This window comes from Bombus flavifrons, chromosome 6, assembly GCF_040668555.2.
Source record: "Bombus flavifrons isolate JBK064 chromosome 6, iyBomFlav1_principal, whole genome shotgun sequence".
NCBI lineage: Eukaryota > Metazoa > Arthropoda > Insecta > Hymenoptera > Apidae > Bombus > Bombus flavifrons.
The window spans coordinates 3798868-3822112 of NC_138447.1; the positions used below are offsets into that span (position 1 = coordinate 3798868).

The 23245-nt window shown below is 31.4% G+C and overlaps 3 protein-coding genes and 1 long non-coding RNA gene across 11 annotated transcripts; 2 read left to right on the plus strand and 2 right to left on the minus strand.

Annotated features, from left to right (window-relative positions):
• Positions 1-529: 529 nt before the first annotated feature.
• Positions 530-18472, plus strand: LOC138181177 (small ribosomal subunit protein uS9m-like). 8 transcript variants are annotated; one of them, XM_069115828.1, is made up of 11 exons: positions 532-855; positions 979-1105; positions 1189-1292; positions 1523-1696; positions 1778-1863; positions 1958-2033; positions 2106-2231; positions 2307-2349; positions 2500-2615; positions 16983-17145; positions 17973-18157. In XM_069115828.1, exons 1-11 carry the CDS (start codon positions 754-756, stop codon positions 18017-18019), a joined length of 1164 nt encoding a protein of 387 aa, XP_068971929.1. In that variant the 5' UTR covers positions 532-753; the 3' UTR covers positions 18020-18157. The 8 variants fall into 8 exon arrangements, with proteins under 8 accessions (XP_068971930.1, XP_068971929.1, XP_068971928.1 ...); XM_069115827.1 differs by lacking the exon at positions 17973-18157 and adding an exon at positions 18216-18472 and having other exon boundaries at positions 536-855; XM_069115829.1 differs by lacking the exons at positions 16983-17145; positions 17973-18157 and adding an exon at positions 5778-5941 and having other exon boundaries at positions 530-855.
• On the minus strand, positions 4696-5737 carry LOC138181182 (uncharacterized). The gene is made up of 3 exons (XR_011173463.1): positions 5619-5737; positions 5168-5223; positions 4696-4824 (listed from the first exon to the last, which is right to left on the minus strand). It is a non-coding gene; the product is annotated as an uncharacterized LOC138181182 (long non-coding RNA).
• A 53-nt stretch (positions 18473-18525) lies between the features above and the next one.
• Positions 18526-21254, minus strand: ArgRS-m (arginyl-tRNA synthetase, mitochondrial). Its single transcript, XM_069115832.1, has 5 exons — positions 20748-21254; positions 19387-20542; positions 19175-19302; positions 18856-19079; positions 18526-18756 (listed from the first exon to the last, which is right to left on the minus strand). Exons 1-5 carry the CDS (start codon positions 20781-20783, stop codon positions 18606-18608), a joined length of 1695 nt encoding a protein of 564 aa, XP_068971933.1. The 5' UTR covers positions 20784-21254; the 3' UTR covers positions 18526-18605.
• Positions 20695-22727, plus strand: LOC138181181 (DNA-binding protein RFXANK). Its single transcript, XM_069115834.1, has 6 exons — positions 20695-20726; positions 21442-21723; positions 21812-21944; positions 22016-22236; positions 22312-22459; positions 22540-22727. The coding sequence occupies exons 2-6, from the start codon at positions 21448-21450 to the stop codon at positions 22605-22607; spliced, it is 846 nt and encodes a 281-aa protein (XP_068971935.1). The 5' UTR covers positions 20695-20726; positions 21442-21447; the 3' UTR covers positions 22608-22727.
• The last annotated feature ends 518 nt before the right edge of the window (positions 22728-23245 follow it).

A 23245-nucleotide genomic window follows, 5' to 3' on the forward strand; every position in this document is an offset into this window, starting at 1 on the left:
ATGTACTTACTATTAATGTTCATTGTAAGACTTTATTAGTAGACATTAACTTAAATAAGCATAAACTCTATTGCTTTGTATTTAAATATAAGAACATATGTATATTTTAAATTGTGTAATGTCTCAATTTTTATTTAATGTCACAGAGAAACTGTTACAGTTAATGTTAAAATTAAAACTTTTTAAATTACTTTTTAATCCAAAATATTTTTATAAATGATTTTATAATTATTTGTTTCATTATATATTATCTTTCACGAGTATATTTGATAAATAATGTTAACATAATTTTTTACAATGTATTATTAATATATTATAATTTCTCTATTCCTCCATTGAATTACAATAATAAAAATAAAAATTTATAATATTTTACTATTTCTTCTTTAAAATACATTTTTTAATAAAAATATATATGTTACAATTATAAACTTTTATCCTTAAACTAAAAAGTTATTTGGGGAAAGATATAATTTTAAACATGATGTGTGTGAAATATACATATACATATATATGTGTTGCATCAGGTGGTATTGATACATATTTAGTTACTAATATTTACTTTTAATATCGGCCTGATATCACCAAAAATACAGAACGTTTATTCAGCAAGAGTGTATGGCAAAATCGTACATGATAATACATAAAATGTAAAATAAAAAGACATACGATATTATCATTAGATTCATATCTTCCTGGAGCACATGATAATTATTTATTTCCGAAATCCATTTTGGTTATTAATCGATAAAAATGGCTATGTTGATGTTTACACGTTTCATAAATTTGCGAAACGTAATAAATATTAATAATTTTGGTGCTATTGGAAGTATATTAAATATTACACAATGCTCGGTAAATTAAAAATATTAAAGTGTTAATTAATTCTTTCAATAAGTATTCTTTAATTACCAAATAATTTTTATAACCTTAAAAGTAATAGTAAACTAGACAGTAATACAGATTTTATGATTTTAGGATGTTATCTCTAAACCATATTGTATAAACATTAATGATGAGATTATTCCCCATAAATCTGCAAAATTAACTGGAAAAAAAATTAGTAGTGCTATGAAAGCATACTTAAAACGATCTGAAGATTATAGTAAGTTATAAACATATCATGGTACAAGTAATTCGGAAATTTTAAAACAAATCTATTAAATGATAATTATTTATTGCTTTTAGAGAAATTTATGGAAAAAGAAATAGCTGAGTATGATATTGGAAAACGATATTTAGCTAATATAATGGGCGAAGACCCTGAGAACTTTACAGAAAAAGATATTAATGTAAATTATATTTCTTATTATTATAGTTAATACTCTCTTGATTAATTATTAATATTATTAAAATTCAGTATTTATATATCTTCAACTAATAAGAATCTAATATATTAGATTCTATTACATTATATATTGCAAATAACAAAAGAATAATACAAGGAATTGATATCTTTTTAAATTTAATTACTTTTATATGCTAAAATTTGAATTTGTATAAGAATTATTACTTTTAACAGAGTGCAATAAAGTACTTATTTCCATCTGGTTTATATGAGCCAGAAGCTCGACCTATGATGCTTCACCCTACAGATATGTATGGGAATAGGAAGGAAGCAGAATTTGATGAAACTGGTAGACCACATCATTTTCTGTTTTACACTACTAAACCTAATTATTATGAAGTACTTCATGTAAGCTTTTTTTAAATCTCCTTCTCTGTACATTTTATATGAACACATTATTCTTTATTAAACAAATATCTTTACATGCAGAACATTGCAAAATCAATGATTCATTTAAACAAAATAGAGGACCAGATATTGGAAAGAAATATCCAACCAGCACCAGAGAATAAAATGTAAATGTGCAATTACTTGGTCTATATTTATATTTCTAACTCATTCTAAATTGTAGATAAAGTAATATTTTTTTTTTTATTACTATTGTTTCAGAGATGTGAGTGATTCAGAATGGCTACAGAAGAAGAACTTAGAAAAGATATTGCTTGAAAAACTTTTAGACAAAGAAGTAATAAATGATATATAAGTCTATAGCTTTATTTTTTAAACGTAATACCTTAAATTCATTAATTTGTTTTAGTATGATTACTTTATAAAAAGTATGCAGAGATTAGCTGATCATCCTGTATCAAAGCATGCAGAATCTTTTATCATGGAATATAGAAGTAAATTACCAAGTAATACTCAGAATATAGAAATTCCACAAGTATGTATATTTTTTGTTGTATCAACTATCTTTCTTTTCTCATTAAAAATGAACATACATTTTATTTTTTTATAGTTTGAATATGATAGTGATAACAGGCCTTTTGTACTTGTCGACAGTAAGTATAAAATAAACTATCAATATTATTCCCATAATATTGTAATTGTATGGTTTAGGAACATTAAAATATTATTTTCGGAATTCGAAAAATTATTTGCAAGGAAATTGTTTATTAATATCAAAATTCAAAATCATGACTTTTTTATAGGATGTGCAAGAAAAAATGCAAAAGGTGAGGTTAAAGTGATAGGCAATGGATCTGGAAAAATTACCATTAATGGAAAGGATCTCACGTACTTTGATGATATGCAATGTCGTGAACAGGTACGTATGAAAACAGTTTGAATAATTTCATTTTGCAAAATGTGATAATAGTTCGCTGTTAAAATAATTTAAGTAACTATTTATAGTATTCGTATGTGTTCTACATATGAATAATTACGACTTCATTGAAAAGTCATTTTACGATACACAAAAAACAAATATTGATAAGAAAATTACAATACACAAGAAACGAATATTGATAAAAAAATTACAATACATATTTTTTATATGAAAATAGGTAAGTATTCTAAATAATTAATATAAGTTGATACTGTTATACAACATAATTGAGGTAAGTACATATTATGTTGCAGAGTATTAGTCAAACTTACTAATTTCAATTTATTACATATCAATTTCTAATGCACATGTAAACAATTTTGTCTAAAATAATTATAATTATGCATAGTAGTTCATACTATTTTATACTGTACATATAGAGATATATAAAAGTTAGTTATATTAAAATTAGTTTGTTTGATCTCAAAGTTATATTAAAAGTTATACTAAAACTTATAATATATAAATGAAGAATGTGTGTGTGGTTCATACAATGGAATTTGATCAAACAGTTATTTCAAGGACAAATAACTTTCCAATAATGATGTTGAAACAATATATGTTTCTCCTATTTGTTTTTAAGATTTTAACTAAATTTGGGCTAAAAAAGTTATTAATGATAATTATCGTTTATTTGAGATTTCTTAATTTACTTCTTAATCTTCATATTTGATTCCTTTCATTATAAAGAACAATTTAAAAGACTTACTGAAAAATAAGAAAAGATAAGCAGAATTCTCTTTTTTAATCTTCTTGCTGAGATTAGAAAAGAGAAGTACATTTTACATGTAAAAAGATCTAAGAATATATATAACGTACCTACAGATAAACTTAAAATTAACATTTCAAATTTTCAATTTCCCGCAATGTTAAGTGTCTTTTCCTTTTCTTCAATCGCAACGAAAAAGATATGTGCAAGGTATCGCGAAAACTAGTAAATATAAATACCAGTCGATCAAGTTTTATGGTATATTCATTATTAAAATTTATGAATACAGGATAAACATAAGATACAAAGATGGGAAAGTCCCCATAAATGGAAACGAAACCAAGCCTCGCGAATTGCTATTTCTGATGTATGCGATTTATCGTGGTCTCCGCGATCTCAGAACAGACAATGCGTCTAAGAAGCTCGATTCGAGTTCAGTATCAATCGAGTCGTCAGATAGAACGACAGGCTTATGATGTTGTAACAATAACACCGTCACATTGAGTAGTACGGTCGTTCGTTCGATGAAATTGATCGTATTCACACATGAATACGATCGAGAAGTGAAGAACGGAGAGAAGAACAGTGATCGATTTTCTTTTCGATATTATTAAGCTATCGGTAAAGAGACAAAATTGTTAAAAGTTTGCACCATGCATCGAATATCGAAACGCGTTTGTGATGGAAAGTCAGTGAAAACTCTTTTTTCGAATTTAAAGAGCCATCCTATGAATTTTGAAATAATTGTATCTGATAATACGAAAAAGGACTTTAAATATTATCTGTTAAAAATATACAAATTCAATCTCGAACGATGAAAGTTGATAATGAAAAGTGTAAATGTTTAAAGCTTGTGTATGTATAAGCAGAATTTGATTTTGGACATATAATAAATGTAATGTGACGAAATAAAGTTACATCCGGTTATTGCAATTTTGTTTTTAATAACATTTTTCAAGTGTTTTCTGTTTTTGTGATATTGAATCATCAACGTGTTTCAGAGTAACAAAAAAAATATCGTTGAGTTAAAAGAAATGTTTAACTATGACTCGAAAATTTTAGTTCAACTTAATTTAGAATACTTTACGAAAATTAATATTTTCAGGAAACTTGCAGAATTTTTATTAGCAGAAACTTTTGATAAAATTAACTTATATTTTAATTAGTTACGTATCACTTAATATTTAAAAAATGAGTTTTCTTTGTTCGCTATCGTTAGATGTATTTAATTTACGTAATTCGTACATTCCTTCTTCGTTGCGTAGTTCCGTTAAATGTATATATTTTCTACTTTAGTTAAAAGCTTACATCCTGGATTCTAATCATTTAAGAACGCGAAATACATATGTGTAAACGTCATTCCGTATAGTTTTGTCATGCTTTGAAAATTGAATCGGTATGTCGAGAATGTTTTTGTCTTCGATACTTGAAGGACTCGATCTGTAAATAAATAATATCAGTTTAAAGGTAACGGCACAGCACTTCGCAGTCATCAGTCTATGTGCCCGATTTTCCAATTGTCATTCGCGCCTCGCGTGATACACAGTCGGACGTCATCAAAAAGATCATCTTATACTTTATTGATGGTAAAATTGAAATAAAACTTTGAAAAATGTTTAAAAACTAAGTAAATTTCACCACGATGATTGTGATCAATTGTAAAATTAATGATTTTTCCACTTAGTTTGTTTGCATTTGTAAGATTTTTGAGCGACTTTAAATGCTATAAGTGTCTTAATAACATAATTGAAACAAATTGTATTCGAAATCATGATATTATTACCTTTTAACTTTTGCTGCATAACACCATAGTTACTAAATTGAGTCCACAATGCATATCTAGGAATATTATTAAATACATTTTTATAGGATAATAAGATAGAGATTTATAGAATTTGTAGAATAATAAAATATAGATCGCAAAAATTTATATAATGTTATTCGCGGGGGGTACAGAAATTTATTATAAACAAAATAGAACGATTTCTTTTTACTTTAAATTGAAAAATACTTTAATAAAATGCTGACTATTAGTAAAATCAAAGGATGACTCTTAAACAATAATAAGAAACTGTCAAACTGTCTATGAAAAGTATAGAGTTTAATAATAATTTTAACGATAAAAAAACGTATCACGAACGCTCCAATCGAAGTTCACATTTATTAAAAAAATCTAGCTTTTGTTAAAGGATCCTTGGACGATCCGAAGTATAAATGATAATTTTTCAACATACAAATGCGTCTGATGAATAAGATTCAACAGGATCGATCGATTAAGCAAAGCGACGTCACATAATTTTCTACTCAATGCACGTTCACGAATCCCCATCGACTTCATTCATGAATTAATACCTCGCGAGCCCTTTTACTACTCATGACAATGCTCTTTGTAGATCGATGATGTAATCGCGTAAAGCGCTAACCGAGAAGGATGGAGATGAACCATTCGCAGGCCTTGAACTCGCCACCGGCGAAAAAGAAAGTACAAATGGAGAGGATCATCGATATGGAGGACGTAACGGTATCGATTCCGAATAGTTCAAAGCGTACGACCATGACTTCTCTGCTCTTAACACGATGGTTGGCGTCGAAGAGCCCGCATCATACAGAAGTAGAGACAAATTGGTCTTCCGATGACCAAAGTTTGGAATACGGAACTCCGCCTCCTATCGAAGAGCCACATTGTTATTCTATGTGTGCCAGTGAGAGCTCTTGTACAGAGGAAATAAATTGCACCTTGCAGGTAAACAAAGATATAATCAAGAATCTATTAGTGGAGCATATGAGGCACATCGGTGGTCGATTGCAACTCCTTGACGATCTGGAGGAGAATAAAATGGATCTAAAGAATCCTGAGCATTTCGTAAAATACTATAAACAACAAGAAGTAAACGCTTTGCTACTTCACGCCAGTTTCCTTGGTCGGATAGACGCGATTGCTGGATTGCACAAGTGCGGAGCGGATTTAAACCACTCGGAACAAGGACAAGGACTAACTCCGTTACACTTATCCGCGTTCAGTAACTCTTTAGAGAGTGTACAATATTTGCTCACTAACGGTGCCAACATTCATCTGGGACGAACTCATACACCCTTTCATTACGCTGCTTTTGGAAATGCTTTTAAAGTAGCTCAATATTTTCTTCATCTAGGCGTCAGTCAGGAATCTCCTTGCGGAGAGGAGACCGTGTTACACACTGCGGCCAGATCAAACGCTTATAACGTATTAAAGCTACTGGCATCTAATAATCATACCTTGAATAATTTAGACTGTAATGGGTACGCTGCTATACATCACGTAGCGGACAGAGGAGATCCAGCTGGCTTGTTGGTACTACTAGACGCAGGTTGCGAGCTAGATCTGATGACTAAAAAGGGTGACACTGCTCTACATCTCGCAGCGGAGTCTAGTTGTGTGGAAAATGTCGATCTGTTGGTAGAAAAAGGTGCAAATGTTCACTTGAAGAATCATAGAGATCAGACAGCTTTACATATAGCTTCTCGATCTCATTCCTTGGAATGCGTGGAAATATTGCTAAAGAAAGGTGGCTGTGATCCTAATATCGAAGATAACGACGGAAGAACGCCTTTACATCTCGCATTAGGTAGATCGTTGCTGGCTTATGACGTGACGGAATTGTTAATAATGTGGAAGGCAAATATCAATAAAACCGATAAATACGGTTATACACCGCTTCATATCGCTGCTCTGAACGAATTGTCTCAGTGTGTGGATATCCTGATACAGCATGGAGCGGATCTTAGCGCTAGAACGAAAGGCGGGACTAGCGCATTATCCATTATCTTACGTAAAACGCCGACTTCTTTGAACGTCTTTAAACAAAGATTAGATGCCTCGATAACGCTTCATCAGCATGGTTCAGCCACCGGAGAGGCGGAGCTTCGTCTCGACTTTCATCCTCTGCTGATGCACCAGCAACAAGGCGAAATAAGATATCTCGGGACATTCGTGAAAGAAGGATACAAAGAGATTCTAGAACATCCGCTCTGTCAGGCGTTTCTCCATTTAAAATGGCAAAAGATCCGAAAGTATTACGTGGGCAGGCTAGTCTTCTATCTATTTTACGTTCTCATACTTACAGGATGGGTAATGACTGCTTTAGCGCATAACTGTTACAATGAGTCGCACGGTCAATTAGACAACACTCAGCCACCATTATGTGCAAATACGACTGGTATCAACGGGTTTCTTTACAGGCACCCAGCTTTACTCGAAATGGAATGGTATGCATTAATGGTGCTCACGATTCTCGAAGCATTTCGCAAATTGACCAGCATTCCAACGTATCCCTCCGTCCGCCAGTTCTTCACGCAGGCCGAAAACATGGTCGAATGGTGCGTGATCCTGAGCGTATTTGCCACTTCTTTTATCTATACGGGCAGAACGTATGCGTGGCAAAGCCACGTAGGTGCATTCGCCGTGCTTTGCGGCTGGAGCAATCTTATGCTAATGATAGGACAATTGCCAATATTCGGAGCGTACGTCGCGATGTTTACCAGTGTTCAAGCACAAGTATTCAAGCTTTTGTTAGCGTATGCTTGTCTCTTAGTAGGCTTCACCGCAAGCTTCTGCGTGATTTTTCCACGCTCGAAATCGTTTAGCAGCCCTCACATTGGTCTGATCAAAGTTTTGGTCATGATGACCGGAGAGTTAAATTTCGAGGACCTGTTCTTTCCTCGGGAAGAAGATGGGAAATCGATCGATTCAGGCGGTACCTCTTGGATTCTACTCCAAGTTTCCGCACAGTTGTCATTCGTATTGTTTCTTCTGTTCGTTACTATCGTGTTGATGAATCTACTGGTAGGCATCGCAGTTCACGATATAAAAGGACTACAGAAAACGGCGGGACTTGCAAAACTCGTTCGCCAGACGAAGCTTATTTGCGACGTCGAAACGGCGCTTTTTCTCGGACTGATACCAAAACGACTAACGAAACTTTTACGATGGACAGCTCTGCTGCTACCTTCACCCTTGAGAGCAGTTTTAACCGTTCGTCCCCTGAACCCGAGAGAGAGTAGATTGCCTCGTGATTTGTTATCTGCTGCGCACAAGGTCGTGAAGGATAGGAAAAATATGTCTGGAACATTGTGCAGCAGGAAGAGCAACGCTACTGCATATACGTATTTAAAAAGCGAGCCATATTCGACATTTCGTCGACGTTCTCCGGAAGAAGACGTATCCGTCGATGATTACTCGGTCAAGGGAGATTTGGCAGAATTGAAAAAGATCTGCGATAAAAACCACCAACTTCTTCAGGATGTCGTGATGGCATTAATGAATGACAAGCGCATCGTTAACAAAGAAAAGGATGAGAATAATTAAGTTTTTACTCTGAGAATTCTTAGAATCTGAATAGCAAAGATATATCGTGTGAATAATCTGAGGAAGCTTAAATCACCCAGTCGACCTTAGAAATGCAGGAATTGCGCATACGTACGTTTAAAATTTTAAGAGTAATCCTCAGGCCATTTTATAATACCATGTTTTTCACAATTTTGAAAATTCGCTTATAGAAGATGACAATTACGTGCTTTTAATATTCGGATCAATGTGTATCGACTATCGAGTCCTCTCTAAAATTTTATAAAACGCAACATAATCTTCTGGCAATGAGAGAGAATATAAAGTGGAAAATACAAATGATTAAAACGAACGTGTGTAATCAACATTGAGGATCGTTGATTAAACATATGTTTTGCATATTTTTAAAGCAAAATTCATAAAGAGTCATATATGGAGTGGAAACATTATAATTTAACTACTAAATTTGTTCCCTTCCTTTCTTTTCTGAATTTTTATAATTCTCATGGTTGGTGATTTTAAATCCTTTGCGTGTCAAGAATGTCACGAATTTGTGATAAAAGTTGAAAAAGAAGCTTGAGATGAAATATTTAAATAATAATATAACGATTATATTTTGATGTATGGGTTTGTACCCAATATTTGTAAAATATTGTATTACAACGCATTAAAGTCCGTCCATATTATGAACAAAACTATAAAAATACCTAGAAATCAGATAGAGAACTAACAGAATAAGCTGAACACAACAAAGTATTTTAATACTATTTAATTTTATACTTATAAAAATATCTTAATTGTATAAAAAGTTGTGTAAATAAGACTATATAATATATATTTTAGCTTTTTTTTTTAAATCTTAATTTATTACTTATTATACGAAAACATGCAAATAAAGTGATTCTGAAATATATACCTTTTTTAAACAGAAAAATATTTTTTTGACAACAATATTAAGAAAATAGAGTTTCATCAAAGTAATTAGTGCGATAGGTGTTTGGAAATTACTCATGTCTAGATATATAAGAAAGAAAATATAAATATTTATATAATGAAATCTTTCAAAAGGTACAATTTATGCAACGACACAAGCATCGAAGCTTCAAAAACTTATTATATCGTATCTTTTGTAAAATCTTTTAAAGTTAATTGTACGTCGAGTTTAGAGTAGCTTCATTTAAATATCACCTTCGATATTTGAAAGACTTCGCTAACAATATTAACTTTAATTTTTTTTCATATATATAATAATAATCACAGTGTAATGATTGTATAAACATTATGACAACGATAATTATAATTGTAAGTTGAAGTTTAGTTTTTTCGGTATATGAATCATACTGTTCTGTATGTATGTATTCGACCTATATATGTACCTGTTTACAACTTTAACCGTAAATATAATTACATGACAGTGATTGGAATTCGCGATAGCATTCATTCGTGGTAATGATTCATTATCCTAGAAAGTAACAATTAATTATTGAACACTGCAATTTTTAGCTTTATTCAATCTATGTGTATGTATTTAATAAGTGTTTTAAACATATCTTTATTATGCCAAAAAATATTTATACTATATTTCATAAAATATAATTATTACATATCATAAAATATTATATTATATCTTCTCCTAAAAATAAATAAATAAATATTTTCGTCCTTGAAGACAAAATATTATGATCCAGTTTTGTCCACTCTGCAATTTCAAGAAACGCGTTATTGCCCAACACACTTGCGGATACGTTAGAGAAACGATATTCCTATACGCTTAAATACGTTTCGAAAGGTGTGTAAGCATCAGACATCAAGAAACATTTTCAAACGGAAAATACAAATCGATATATTAATTAACGTGCATTTACAGTTTGCATCATGTATTCTATAAGAAGACGATTTTTGTGATCCTTTAATCGTGTCATACTTCGCATAATGACTTTTTTTAAATGGAATTTTTTATCTAGTAAACATTCGCCATGCTTTCTAATATATTCTACCGATGTTTCTTAAAATATCGATGTTTTCAACGTAACAGTGACAGTCAATTCAGGTTCTCATATTAAGTGTTTTAATTTACCTGACAATATCACTGGAAACAATACCTCTATCCTAACAGTGACTTTCAACTTGTAGTTTCCATGTCGAAACAAAAAAAGAAAACATTATATTGTAACAAAAAACGGTGTTCGTTTAACCAATAGTCCGAAAGAAGTGCTTTTCTGAAATGACCATTAACATCTTCACCTATAAAAACATTTAACCGTTTCTAGGAATCTGACTGGTAATTAATCTTTCAGCGATTCAATTGTTACTTCTTACAAAGCTTTTTTAATTGTTTCTCTCGATATCTATCCCTTTGATCTGATATAATCCCTAATAAATTTTAAATGTGATCTAGAATTTTCACACCAATTAAAGAAAGAATCTATTTCTATAGCACGAAGCACGATTCTGAAGTACCCCCATTTATCGCTAATTGAATCGATATGTTTCAATACGGCAAAATTTACATATAAAAGTATATAGTAACGCAAAAAAGTTACCTAACTGGTACCGACTGCTCTAACAGCTTTAGTTATTCGAGTTTCATTGGTTTTCCACTTGATCGATTGATTTGTAACGAGAGAGCAGCAAGTTCCATTATGCCTTTCGTTCTTCCCACAAGATAATTCACGTATTAAATTATATATACTTTTCTTTTTAAATCGCCGCAGGTTATAAATCTACTTTGACTTGTCTTTTTTTGGACGCATTCAAATTTAGTCATTGGTATTCACGGGATATTCAAGAACTACTTGGAGGAACCGGTTCCAATTCGTAGAAAATCAGAATCTGAACAACTGGTATACATATATACAGCCTATATAATGATAGAATATAATTACTGACCACGGTGGAATTGAACAAGGACACTAAGTTTCACGTCCACGAGTGTATCTAGATTTTACGGGAACATCTTAAAGAGCGGCGAATTTGTGAAAAGACTCACATGCGCGCGATCTCTTGCAGCGTCTGGTGTTTCGGCTTTAGAGAGCGGTACCCAATGTTGCGTGACACTGGCTTTCTCCACATTAATTGCCAAAGTATTCAAATAAATCATCGGTGAATTTTAATTTTTTGCTGATCGTAAATGAAATCGTAGAGTTATCGTCTAATAAATTATTGTCACAGAGTGTTACAGTGAATTTTTTTGTATATGATCTTGTATAGCAAATGCAAATGGAAAAACTGAAAGTTGTAAAATTGGATGAAAAAGCATCGAAGTTTGAAAATTTTGTAAAATAGACAGTGAGATAACAGAGGATTTATAATAGGAAATATAAGTGATTTTTTGTTTGATCGTTGCGTGTTAATGTTGAATTCTTATGTTGAAATAAAGACAACAATGGAGAGAAGAAAAAACCATAAAAAGTATTCGAATAGTACGAGGAATATACTCAAACAGAGTCATGAAAAAAGATACAAAATTAAACCCAATGATTTTCATAATTGAAGTGCAAAGAAGGATTAAAATAATATTTTCTTTTTTTAAATTTCCTGCAAATTTGTTGAGATATACGTTGCATTAAATTTAAAAAAATAATTGATAAAACCAGGAAATATCAAATTAGCACTAACATATTTCAACGAAACATTTTTTCATAATACTTGAACTTTAAAACACATTTTCTTGTTATCATTGCCACTTGTTCTATTGCGAGATGATAGCCTTAATACAATGTAAATACAGACTTCATCGTTAAAACGTCGAAAAAAATTAATCAGCATATGACGCAAATAATGGTCATCGTTGTTACATAAGTTTCATCCTTTGTTTTTATGTAAAAACGATGATTATAAATTCTAAATTTAAAACTACGATAAATAATTATCATAATGAAATAAAATAAAATTCTAATATGCATATGTAAACATTACTTGGGCTTTAAATGAAGAAGAAGAATTTTCTCGAAGAAATTTTTATTCTACCAAGGATTATAGAGTGATTAACTTACAGTATGAAGAAGAAATCAGAAGAATTCACGTGTACGATAAATAAATAAGAAAAGAATATTTACTAAAAATTGTTTACCGCAACGTTAGTTTAAGTTGATGTGACCTCTATCTCGTTTAGTTTTTAAGTTCAAGGTCCCTATTCGAAGGAGTACTGGCTCCTCCAACGGAAGCGTATCTTTTCCTTTGAACTTATATATAGAATGAATCCATACGAGTCGACTAATATAAGTCACTCGGGCGAGTGACTCCGGTAGTCGCGTGTGCTGCAATGACGAGAGCATTCTCTTAAAGTGATCTAAATGACTTTGGGACGTGACGTGATAAACGAAGAAAAGAGTGAGGCCGAGGTATGACGATTGGAACGTTCTTTCGAGGTGATCCACGATAGTAGAGTGTGCCTTGTGTTACGTCGCAGTTTCTTCATCATCCTGGTTAGAGACGAAAAAAAATTCCTTTCCGACGGATAATGGACGATAAACAGATGTACGAGAACTCCAGCGACATACCGAAGATTAACGTGCAGCGTGCAACGATTAAGGTTAGCGAGGAAAGGCTGCGGCGATACTCGTTAACCAGTTTAAAAGATTGTCGTCTCTCGGTTGACGAAAACGATTACTGGAGAACGGTAGAAGGAGACGCTGGAGCACACGAAAATGTTGAAAAAACGAGTCAGTCAAAAATGAAGCCGCTGGCTAATCACAAAAAGAGGACCAGGCATTATTCTTTGACCAGATTAAGAAATCGCCGTTCTTGTCTCAATTTCGATGATGACAAAAACATCTTGACAAAGACAGGTGTTAACGAGACTGCTAAAGACAAAACGACACAAACTTTGAGGCTACCATTACCTGGTGAAGGAAAAACGATACATTGTTCTTTGTCGAATTTGAACGATCCATCAAACGATCTCCTATCCACTAGATTGGCTTCCTTTAGATCCGTCAGATATCGACAGTCGAGTAGCTCGGAGAAAATCGTGATCGATGATATTCCTTTGATCGAAACCACGAACGATCACGTGGAAATTGATGCCGGTACACCTCCGCCAGTTGACGAATCTCTCTTCTACGATAATCTCGACGTATTTAAACAAGCGCAGATCAACAGTAACGATCTTAGATCGATCATGTGGTCGATCTTTACGACTGCAGAAATGAAGATACTGCTCGAGCTAGAAAAATGCAATACTTTGCCGGCGATGCCGCCGGGAGAACGAATGAGGAATATAGCGTACATGTGGTCTTGTTACCGTGGTTTAGTGCATCTGTTACCGAAATTGGAACAATCAGGCGCGAGACTCGATTACGTGGAGCCTTGTACGGGCATGAACGCCATCCTAGCTGCTTCGTTAAGCGGTAACGTAGCTTGCATCGAGCATTTGATAAAAAGGGGCGTTGATATCAATTACAGGAATCCAATCAATCATTATACGCCTCTTCACTTCTCTGTCCTCGGAAATTCGCCGGATGTAGCGCGAATACTTCTTGATAACGGCGCAAAACCGAGCACGTATCTTTATCAGGAGACGGTCGAACCAGTTTTACATTGCGCTATCAGAGCAGGAGCTGTAAAAATAGTGAAGTTATTGTTGGAACAAGGAGCAAGCGTTGTCGAAAAGAATCACATGGGCGAGACACCGCTTCATGTAGCTTGTTTCATTCAGTCGATAAAATGCGTTGAATTACTTCTAGATTCGCCAGGTACCAACATCAACGCGGTTGACCGAGCTCATAGAACTCCTCTACATTTCGCTGTGATGACTACTTATTCTTCTGCGAAGCTCGTAGAACTTCTATTAAAACACGGTGCCCTAGTAAATGCCGCAGACAAAACTGGCTTCACTCCTCTTCATGTGGCGGCCCTGAACGAACAATCTCACTGTGTCGATGTACTGATTTGGGCCGGTGCAGACGTTAGTGCGACCACCAGTGCCGGACTTTCCGCCTTGAACATTATACTTAGGAAGATACCAGAATCTCTTCAGGTGTTCCGACAGAGATTAGATGCCTCGATAACACTCAGAAGACCCGTTCCTCATAACAGAGAGTTCGAAATGAGGCTGCACTTCGATCTACTCTTCCCCAGTGGCAATCAATGCGAGACCAGCTTCATAAACACGTTTGTCCAGGAACGTCGTAAAGATTTACTATCGCACCCATTGGTAATGGCTTTCTTGCATCTAAAATGGGAAAAGATAAGAAAATTTTATTTACTCAGGATCCTAGTTTACGCCATGACCGTGATCTGTATGACGACTTACGTGCTCACGGCGCTAGCTTACAAATGTTACAACTACGACGAGGCAAATAGCTCTAAGATTTGCAGCAGCAAACGTATTTCTGGATTTCTGTTCAGACGACCAGTGATTGAGATTCAATGGTATCTCTTATTAATCTTCACTTGCATCTCCATTCCTAGGAAGATATTCGGTTTCATGGTGTACACGTCCGCGAAACAGTACTTTTCCAATATTGACAACGTGCTAGATGGCATCGTTATAATTAGCGTTTTTGTTACGTCATTCGTGTACACAGGACGTACATACGATTGGCAAAATTACGTCGGAGCATTCGCGATACTGTGCGCCTGGACAAACTTAATGTTGATGGTTGGCCAACTTCCAGCCTTTGGCACGTATGTAGCGATGTTTACCCACATACAGTTCGAATTTGCCAAGCTGTTGCTCGCTTACTCTGGATTACTGATAGGGTTCACTATTAGCTTTTGCGTAATTTTCGTCGGTGAACCATCTTTTGGCAACCCTTTCACAGGACTCATTAAAGTGCTGGCGATGATGGCCGGAGAGTTGGACTTCGAGGGACTGATCACGCAAATCGATGAAGGTTTAGAAGGAAGCTCCGAGGGACCTTTCGTTATTTACCATCCATTGTCGGTATGCTCTCAGATCCTCTTCACGCTATTCATCGTATTTGTCACAGTGATCTTAATGAACTTGTTGGTTGGGATCGCTGTTCACGATATTCAAGGATTAAGGAATCATGCTGGTCTCACGAAGCTTGTACGCCAGACAAAATTGATCCTGTTTACGGAGATGGTGTTACATAATAGTTCGATTCCATATGCTTTTCGAAAGTGGATGTCCGATCACAAGATTAACGTGGAAAACAGAAAAAGGGTTTTGGTAGTGAAACCGTTGAATCCTTTGGAGAAAAGGCTTCCGAAGGACATTCTAAAGGCTGCTTATGAAATCGCACAGAAAAACATACCGTTTATGAACGATGATAACATTAATCTGAGCGACCATGTAATGAGGATGAGACAGCAGAGCGAGGACTGCTTTGACTCAAATTTACAACTTGTTATCGAGAATCTGGCCAACAAACTACAGTCCTACGAGGACACGATCATGTTGCTAAAGGAGCAATTATTAGATACTAATAAAATGCTGGAGAGTGTTGTGAAAAATCTGACAAAGGAAAAGAATAATTGAGATCAGCTAGGTACTGATTGAATTGAAATTACCAAAATGTAGTTTGATCTTTGGGAACCGTGGACACACCTTAACTGTAGTTAGTTAGTAATGTGCATGTGAACGATTGCAAATGATCAAAAACATATTTTGATGTTTAATGCGTCGATCGAAATCCGACAAAATCGATCGACTTAACTTTCTTTGTAAATATCATAAGTTTAAGTATTATAACGAGTGACATATGGGGGCACAGAACCGAAAGTGAAAGTGAAAGTAGAAAGAGAAATATATTTAATAACAATGAGACATTAAGATTAATGGTATTAACTTCTATTCTTCTTTTTGTACCTTTTAGATAAACTCTTTTATATTCCATATTTATAATACTTATCAAATATAGACATTAAACTTACAGCAATAGTAATTATAAAAATATAGATAAGTATTTGATAATGAGAAAATGTAGCAACGTTATTCAAAGTACGTTATTCAAAGTACGGTGTTTGTTAAACGTATAAAGTACATTACGTTCGCAACATTTTAAAGGGAGAGGAAACTTGCCAAGAATCAATAACTTTTGCTAACGGACACATTTCACTGTAAGAAATTTTGAATTGACTAGGTAATTGAATTGACTAGTGCATTTTTTAATGTCCAAAACTTTTACAAAACAGAAATTTTTTATGTAGGTATAAAAAATCTTCAATTTATGCACGTTATATAGTAAAGTAACCACGATACGCCCTGAGGTACATAAATTTTAATGATTCTCAAACGAACGCTTAAGTTTTGCTAATTTTAGAAACAATAGAAATTATTCTTAACTGAACCTATTTTGAATTACAGATCATATTTCCATTAATTTTTACGGAAATGATTGACAAAGTTGATATTGAAGCAACTATTTCTGGAGGGGGTCCTAGTGGACAAGCTGGCGCTGTTCGACTTGGTATTGCAAGGGGGCTTCAAAGCTTTGTCGATAGTCAAATGAAAGAAAGAATGAGACTTGGTAAGGAGAACCCAATTTTCTAACTACTTATTTATCACGGTAATTGTTCAATTTCTAGATATAAATTATATTATATAGGAATAGTACTAATTGATTTCATGGAAAATGTGAATTTTTTAAGCTTTCTGAATGTATTTTAATAGTGCATATATTCAATAATGCATTGATTTTCTAAAATATGTATGAAAATATTTCAGAAAAATTGGATTATAAAAAATTTAATTAATATTGATTGATTTTCTAATTGCAAATTAAATTACTTATATTCTTTCTGATAGCATAAAATTTTATTTGAAAACACCCTGAAATTAAACTATTAAAAAGGAATTAAAGCGAGTCACTTAGCAAGAATTAATTTTCAGCTTGAACCTAATTATTTTAAGCTATTGAAAAGAAAAAAAATTGTAATTTATTTTTCAGAAATATAAGTTGTACTTTACAATGAAAAATCTTACTACTGTGCAATTAACTGCACGTCCTCTATTAGAACAATGATTTTTACATACAATTTATAATTATAATGAAGTCAGTCACTAAATTCATTCAGCTATGATTATTTAATCGAATCCAAAAATATATAGTCAAATTATCGTTTTGTAAAATTCCTAGATAGTTATGTGCTATAATGAAATGTAATATTTATTATAATTGAAAAATTTCTTCTGTACTATTGTACATTTCAAGAAGCATATCAGACAACCCTTAGAATTACAATGTTATAAAGCACACTAACAAAATTTTATATACCTATTACAATATACGCTTTTTATATCCTCTATAAATGACACGTAATAAAATATTCTTGAATTAAAATTAGATTTTTGCAGATAATACACTCACTACAATTTACTGTGTACTCAAAGGATATAACTGAAAATTAATCGAATTTATAACTTGAATTTTTTGTTATTTGATGTTTCGATAATAATGGAATCGATTAATAAGTGAAATGTCATTTGAATTTATCCTCAAGACTTTTAATTGTTTCAAAGTTTAATAAAATTTTGTTTAGTTTTACAAATTATCAATTTATTTATACAAGAGAATTATTAAAAAATTACTTCTGTTAGCTGGCCTTCTAACATATGACTGGAGGAGGCGTGAAAGGAAGAAGTGGGGTCAGGAAGGAGCTCGCAGAAAATTTACGTGGAAAAAGCGTTAATTTTCCTTTTAATTTTCCGCACATTGAAATTTATGTATTAAATTTAAATGAATTTTTATAAAATACCCATTAAACATTTCGAGATAAAATGCATGTTAATATAAAGTGGATGTTCTGTAGAAAGTGGGACAAAAAATAATTCATCAATAAAATTATTAAGTAAAATTCTTTTAAAGATGTTATCCTTAACCTTTGAAAAACATTATATAATACACATGCATGACCATGACGTTTAAATTTATTAAATTAATTGTATTATATAACATTTTCATTTTGTATAAAAGTTTTATTTTTCCATTTACATTTTTTCAAGAGGTGTTAAGCCGAGTAATTTCATACCTTGGGCAAGAGTAATTCTTGCTATATGAAATAATAATAATCTTTGGTTTCCTAAGTCATTTGATTGGTGTTTTACACTCAATTTGCGCCAAGCTATATTGATAGCTTTACTAGAGAAGAAAAATATAAAAAATAAATGTATAGAAAAGACTATATAAAATTAATGTATTAAAATTTTTAATATACCTATTTCATATATTTATACTAACCATAAATGGAAAAGATAAATTGTTAATACACATGGTTCTAATTCTTCATAAGATTTAAGTACAACTTCATCAAATTGACTAATTAGTAAAATTAATTGATCAACTTCTGCTTCTTTTAAAAGACTTGAATCACACTCTATTACTAATGTAGCACCAGATAACTCTTCCAAACTGCATAAACGGCAATGAGCATATTGCAATTTTATTCCAGAATTACCTTTCATCTGATATTAAAATATATATTTCACTAAACAACAATATATCACTAAATAGCTTTGAAATATTCTTTAAAAGATTTTAACTTATCTAAATAACTTACATCAAGCATTAAATTCCAATCAAACTTATAACTGTTCATTCTACTTTGTTTTAAATCTTGAATAATTACACCAGAAACACCCAAAATATCAGAAGTCTCATCTATTTTATCCAACGGAATTTTAGTTGCTAAAATAATTGAATAATATGGATATATTTCATTACCACTCCTCAATTATATTTTATGTATGACTATAGATAATATAAACTTACTCTTTGCATCCAATTGTTTTTGTTTCATAATTTCCTTTGCTTTGTTCAAAATGTCTTCTAAAAATACCACTGTACCTTGTCGTGTGCTCATACCATGTACTCTTCCAAACTTAACATGTTTTAATCTATCTACCCAAGGTAAATTCATTTTATTTAAAATTTGGATTAAATTAGTAAAATGGTCAGTTTGACCATTTTCTACGATGTAATACATAGCATCAAATTTGTTTCTCTCAAATCTATCAATAGCAGCAGCAATATCTCTACTTATATATAAACTTGTACCATCACTTTTTATAATAGGAACACTTTTTTCTTCGCTCAAAGGCATTACTTTCCTATTTTCATTATCTAATTTTAACAGCTGCATTTCTCCCATCTTATCAATTATCTTATTTATTTTTTTAGCTGTATACATAGATTCCCAATCATATTGATCAAATGTTACACCTATTCTTTTGTATGTTCTTTCCAATTCTAAGACAGTAAACTGTTTGATTGATTCCCAATTTTTATAAACTTCATTATCTTCTAATTCTAATTGTCTAAATATTTCCTTAGCACTCTCATTTATACTTGGATCATCTTTAGCTAATTTATTAGCATTAACATAAGCTGTGTACAATGTTTTAATGGGATCTGTTTGCATTTCTATATTATCAATGTTTGCCATTTTCATTCCTATATAAACATAACCAAACTGTGTACCCCAATCACCTAAATAATTTATCTTTGTAACTTGATTTTGGCAGAAACTATATAAATTAGCAATGCAGTTTCCTATAATTGTAGAACGTAGATGTCCTATGTGAAAGGGTTTGGCAATGTTCGGTGAACTAAATTCTACTATAATGTTTTTATTAATATCCACAAGTGGTGGTCTAACACCAGAAAGATTGCTTTCTAAAAGTTGCTTTATATACTTATCTCTTAGCACATTGAAGTGTATAGTATTATCTTGGACTGTAATATTATCAAAATCACCCTTTAAATCATTATCTGTAATATCTTTCACTTTATTTGTTAAATTATAATCTTTTGATTTTAAAGGAAGTACAAAGGTATATGTATCAATTTCCTTATTAAATGTGATATGCAAATTAGACATAATCTTATATTGACATGCATTGTCTATATTTTGTAGTTGTTTTATGATCTAAAAGAAAATCAGTTTATATAATTACACATAATTTAATAATTTATTGTATTATAGATATGTAGGAAATTTTTAAATATGATCTTTACGATATAAAAGTTTATAATGTGTAAATATAATGTTAATGCTAGTTATGTTTAATTCTTAAAATAAACTTCTTAAAATATTAAACACCATAACCAAGGTAATAACATTAAAATGATACCTTTTTAAATATTACACTCCTTATGAAGTTGCTCATGCTGCAATAATAAAAATTATTCTAAAATAAATCTCTTAATTCGTAAGGCATAAAATCCATTAAGATTAATACAAATATAAGTTTTGAAAACTCCTTTACAGTATCCTATGGAAAACCTTGTCCGTATCGTCATTACGACATATGTACATTTCTACTTATTCTATTTTTTTTTCACAAAAATATTTATGTATCGTTTAATTAAATTCAAATTTTTGCAAAGTATTTACATTCATGACATACAATATATTATAAGAATTATAAAAATAATGGTATATGTCAAACAACAATGAAATTATAACCTCTCGAAGTCTGTTATGAATCCTCTAAAAATTTTCTAAATTCATTTTCATGAATGCTTATAGACATTCAATTACGATAATCAGCTAAATATATAAATCATTTGTGTATATTTTTTAAATACAAAAGATTCGGAAGGTAAACTTTTCATTTTTAATATGACATATGATATGTGTATTTAATTTTTGTGATTTAAATAAATCATTTATATAGATAGTGCACTAAATCAAATTTTGTAAACATAATGTATTTGTATTAAAGTATTTTCTAATTTACAACAGTGTACTGTTTTATTATTTACATTTATTTATTATTTAATATAACTCTGTGTGGAATATATGTAAATATATGTATGGAATAGAAAAGTATGGAAAATCAAATTCACTCTGAACTAATTGTAAAAGAAGAGGAAGAAGAAGACGATGAAGAAGAGAAAGAACAAAAATGTGATACTCCTACTAATGAAACTAAAAGTATTGTGCGTGATGGAGAATCAACAATTGGTATCAGACCAAGACCATTAATTTGTAAGCCAGAAAATGTAAATATTGGGTGCAAGTCTGAACCTATAGAAACTAAATGGCATTGGGCTCCAGGAGCATGGCAAGATGCTACAAGAACCAGTGCCTTCCAACCATATAAGGTATATATAATATCTATATATATCTTATTTCAAATGTTTAAATAAAAGGCATATTATAAATATTTCCCTAACCTAATATTTTTTCCAGCCTCCTACATTACTTACTAATTTACAAAGAGGTAATACACAAACAGAAATATCTCAACTTTATGGTGGTAGCGATATTACATTCCATACATTAGCTGGCCAAGGTGAACTTACACCTGAACACATACATCCAAGTATGTTATTTTTTTACAAACAAATGGTAATACATATTGTTGTTAATATTTGTTAATAAATTGTTATAAAGGTACTGTTGATACACCTGATGAAAAGGGTTTAACTGGTCTTATGTGGGCTGCGAGATATGGACAATTAGGCAGTGCAAGGCAATTACTTAAAGCTGGTGCAAACAAAAACTACCGTGGTCTCAATGGAGAGACTCCTTTGCATTTAGCAGCTGCTTATGGACATCATGATCTTGTAAAATTGTTGTTAAACCATGGTGCAGATTCCAATGCAAGCGATGAGGTACATGTTACATATAGTAATTTTTCTTACCAAATAAAAATTTTAAATGTTGATTTTTTGTTTTTAATAATAAAGGAAGGAAATACACCTTTAATATATGGAGCAAATGGAGATCATCCACATGTATGCTACGAATTATTATCTAGAGGCGCGGATATAACGCGTCGTAATATGTATAATATAAGTGCTTATCACGCAGCAGTATTAAATAATTCACTAACTGGTAAGCAAAAATCATACAATTAATATTTGGATACACTATATGAAATATTTAAAAAATTGCTTGATTTAATTGTCTTTTAGCTAAAGCAGTAATTGAAAATTATTTAATACAACAAGTGGTAAACATATCACCAAATATATTGCAATAAAGTAATGCAATATAAATAACGTAAATATAATCTTAAAATGTGTATAGGTTTTAAAAAATTGTACAAATTACATAGTGATATTTACACTTGAATATTTTAATAAATATTTTTTATTTTTAATTCTATATAATTATTTATAGTAAATGTCTCCTGAAAAAAAGCGTATGAATGAAATTTATATTCTCCTACAAACAAATATTCTTTTACGGACAATTTGTTGATTATTTATACATATTTAATAAGTAAATTAAATGGTAAATAAGTTTTTTCTTATTTATAAAAGTCTAATTTAAATAAAATTCTTTTAAAACTATTTACATGCAGTTATTGACTACATTAATTCCCTTCTTTTTTTTATCTACAAAAATCTGCCATTTTTTATTAAAAAGTTAGCAAGAAAGTATATAAAAGTACTAGACCTGAAAATAAAAAAATATTTTTGCATTTTCAAGAATGAAGGATATCAAAATATTAAATGCTCTTAATAATAATATTAAAAGAAAATAACAAGAATAAGTGAATGCAAATATAAGAGTAAATTAATGTTTTGTTAAAAACCTACCAATTATGTTCGTATTATTTCTTTGTAGTTAATTATAATGTTCATGTATCTGTGCATGTATGTGTATATATGTATA

What these genes read in the sequence shown, in the direction of transcription:
- ArgRS-m (XM_069115832.1), bottom strand. Translation starts at nt 20,783, where the DNA reads ATGAGCAACTTCATAAGGAGTGTAATATTTAAAAAG. An exon ending in AAAACAATTGGATGCAAAGA is followed by an intron (nt 19,303 to 19,386) that starts GTAAGTTTATAT and finishes CAATTATTTTAG; the next exon opens with CAACTAAAATTCCGTTGGAT. An exon ending in ATTGGAATTTAATGCTTGAT is followed by an intron (nt 19,080 to 19,174) that starts GTAAGTTATTTA and finishes TTTTAATATCAG; the next exon opens with ATGAAAGGTAATTCTGGAAT.
- LOC138181177 (XM_069115822.1), top strand. Translation starts at nt 13,170, where the DNA reads ATGGACGATAAACAGATGTACGAGAACTCCAGCGACATACCGAAGATT.
- LOC138181181 (XM_069115834.1), top strand. Translation starts at nt 21,448, where the DNA reads ATGGAAAATCAAATTCACTCTGAACTAATTGTAAAAGAAGAGGAAGAA. An exon ending in ACCTGAACACATACATCCAA is followed by an intron (nt 21,945 to 22,015) that starts GTATGTTATTTT and finishes ATTGTTATAAAG; the next exon opens with GTACTGTTGATACACCTGAT. An exon ending in ATTAAATAATTCACTAACTG is followed by an intron (nt 22,460 to 22,539) that starts GTAAGCAAAAAT and finishes ATTGTCTTTTAG; the next exon opens with CTAAAGCAGTAATTGAAAAT.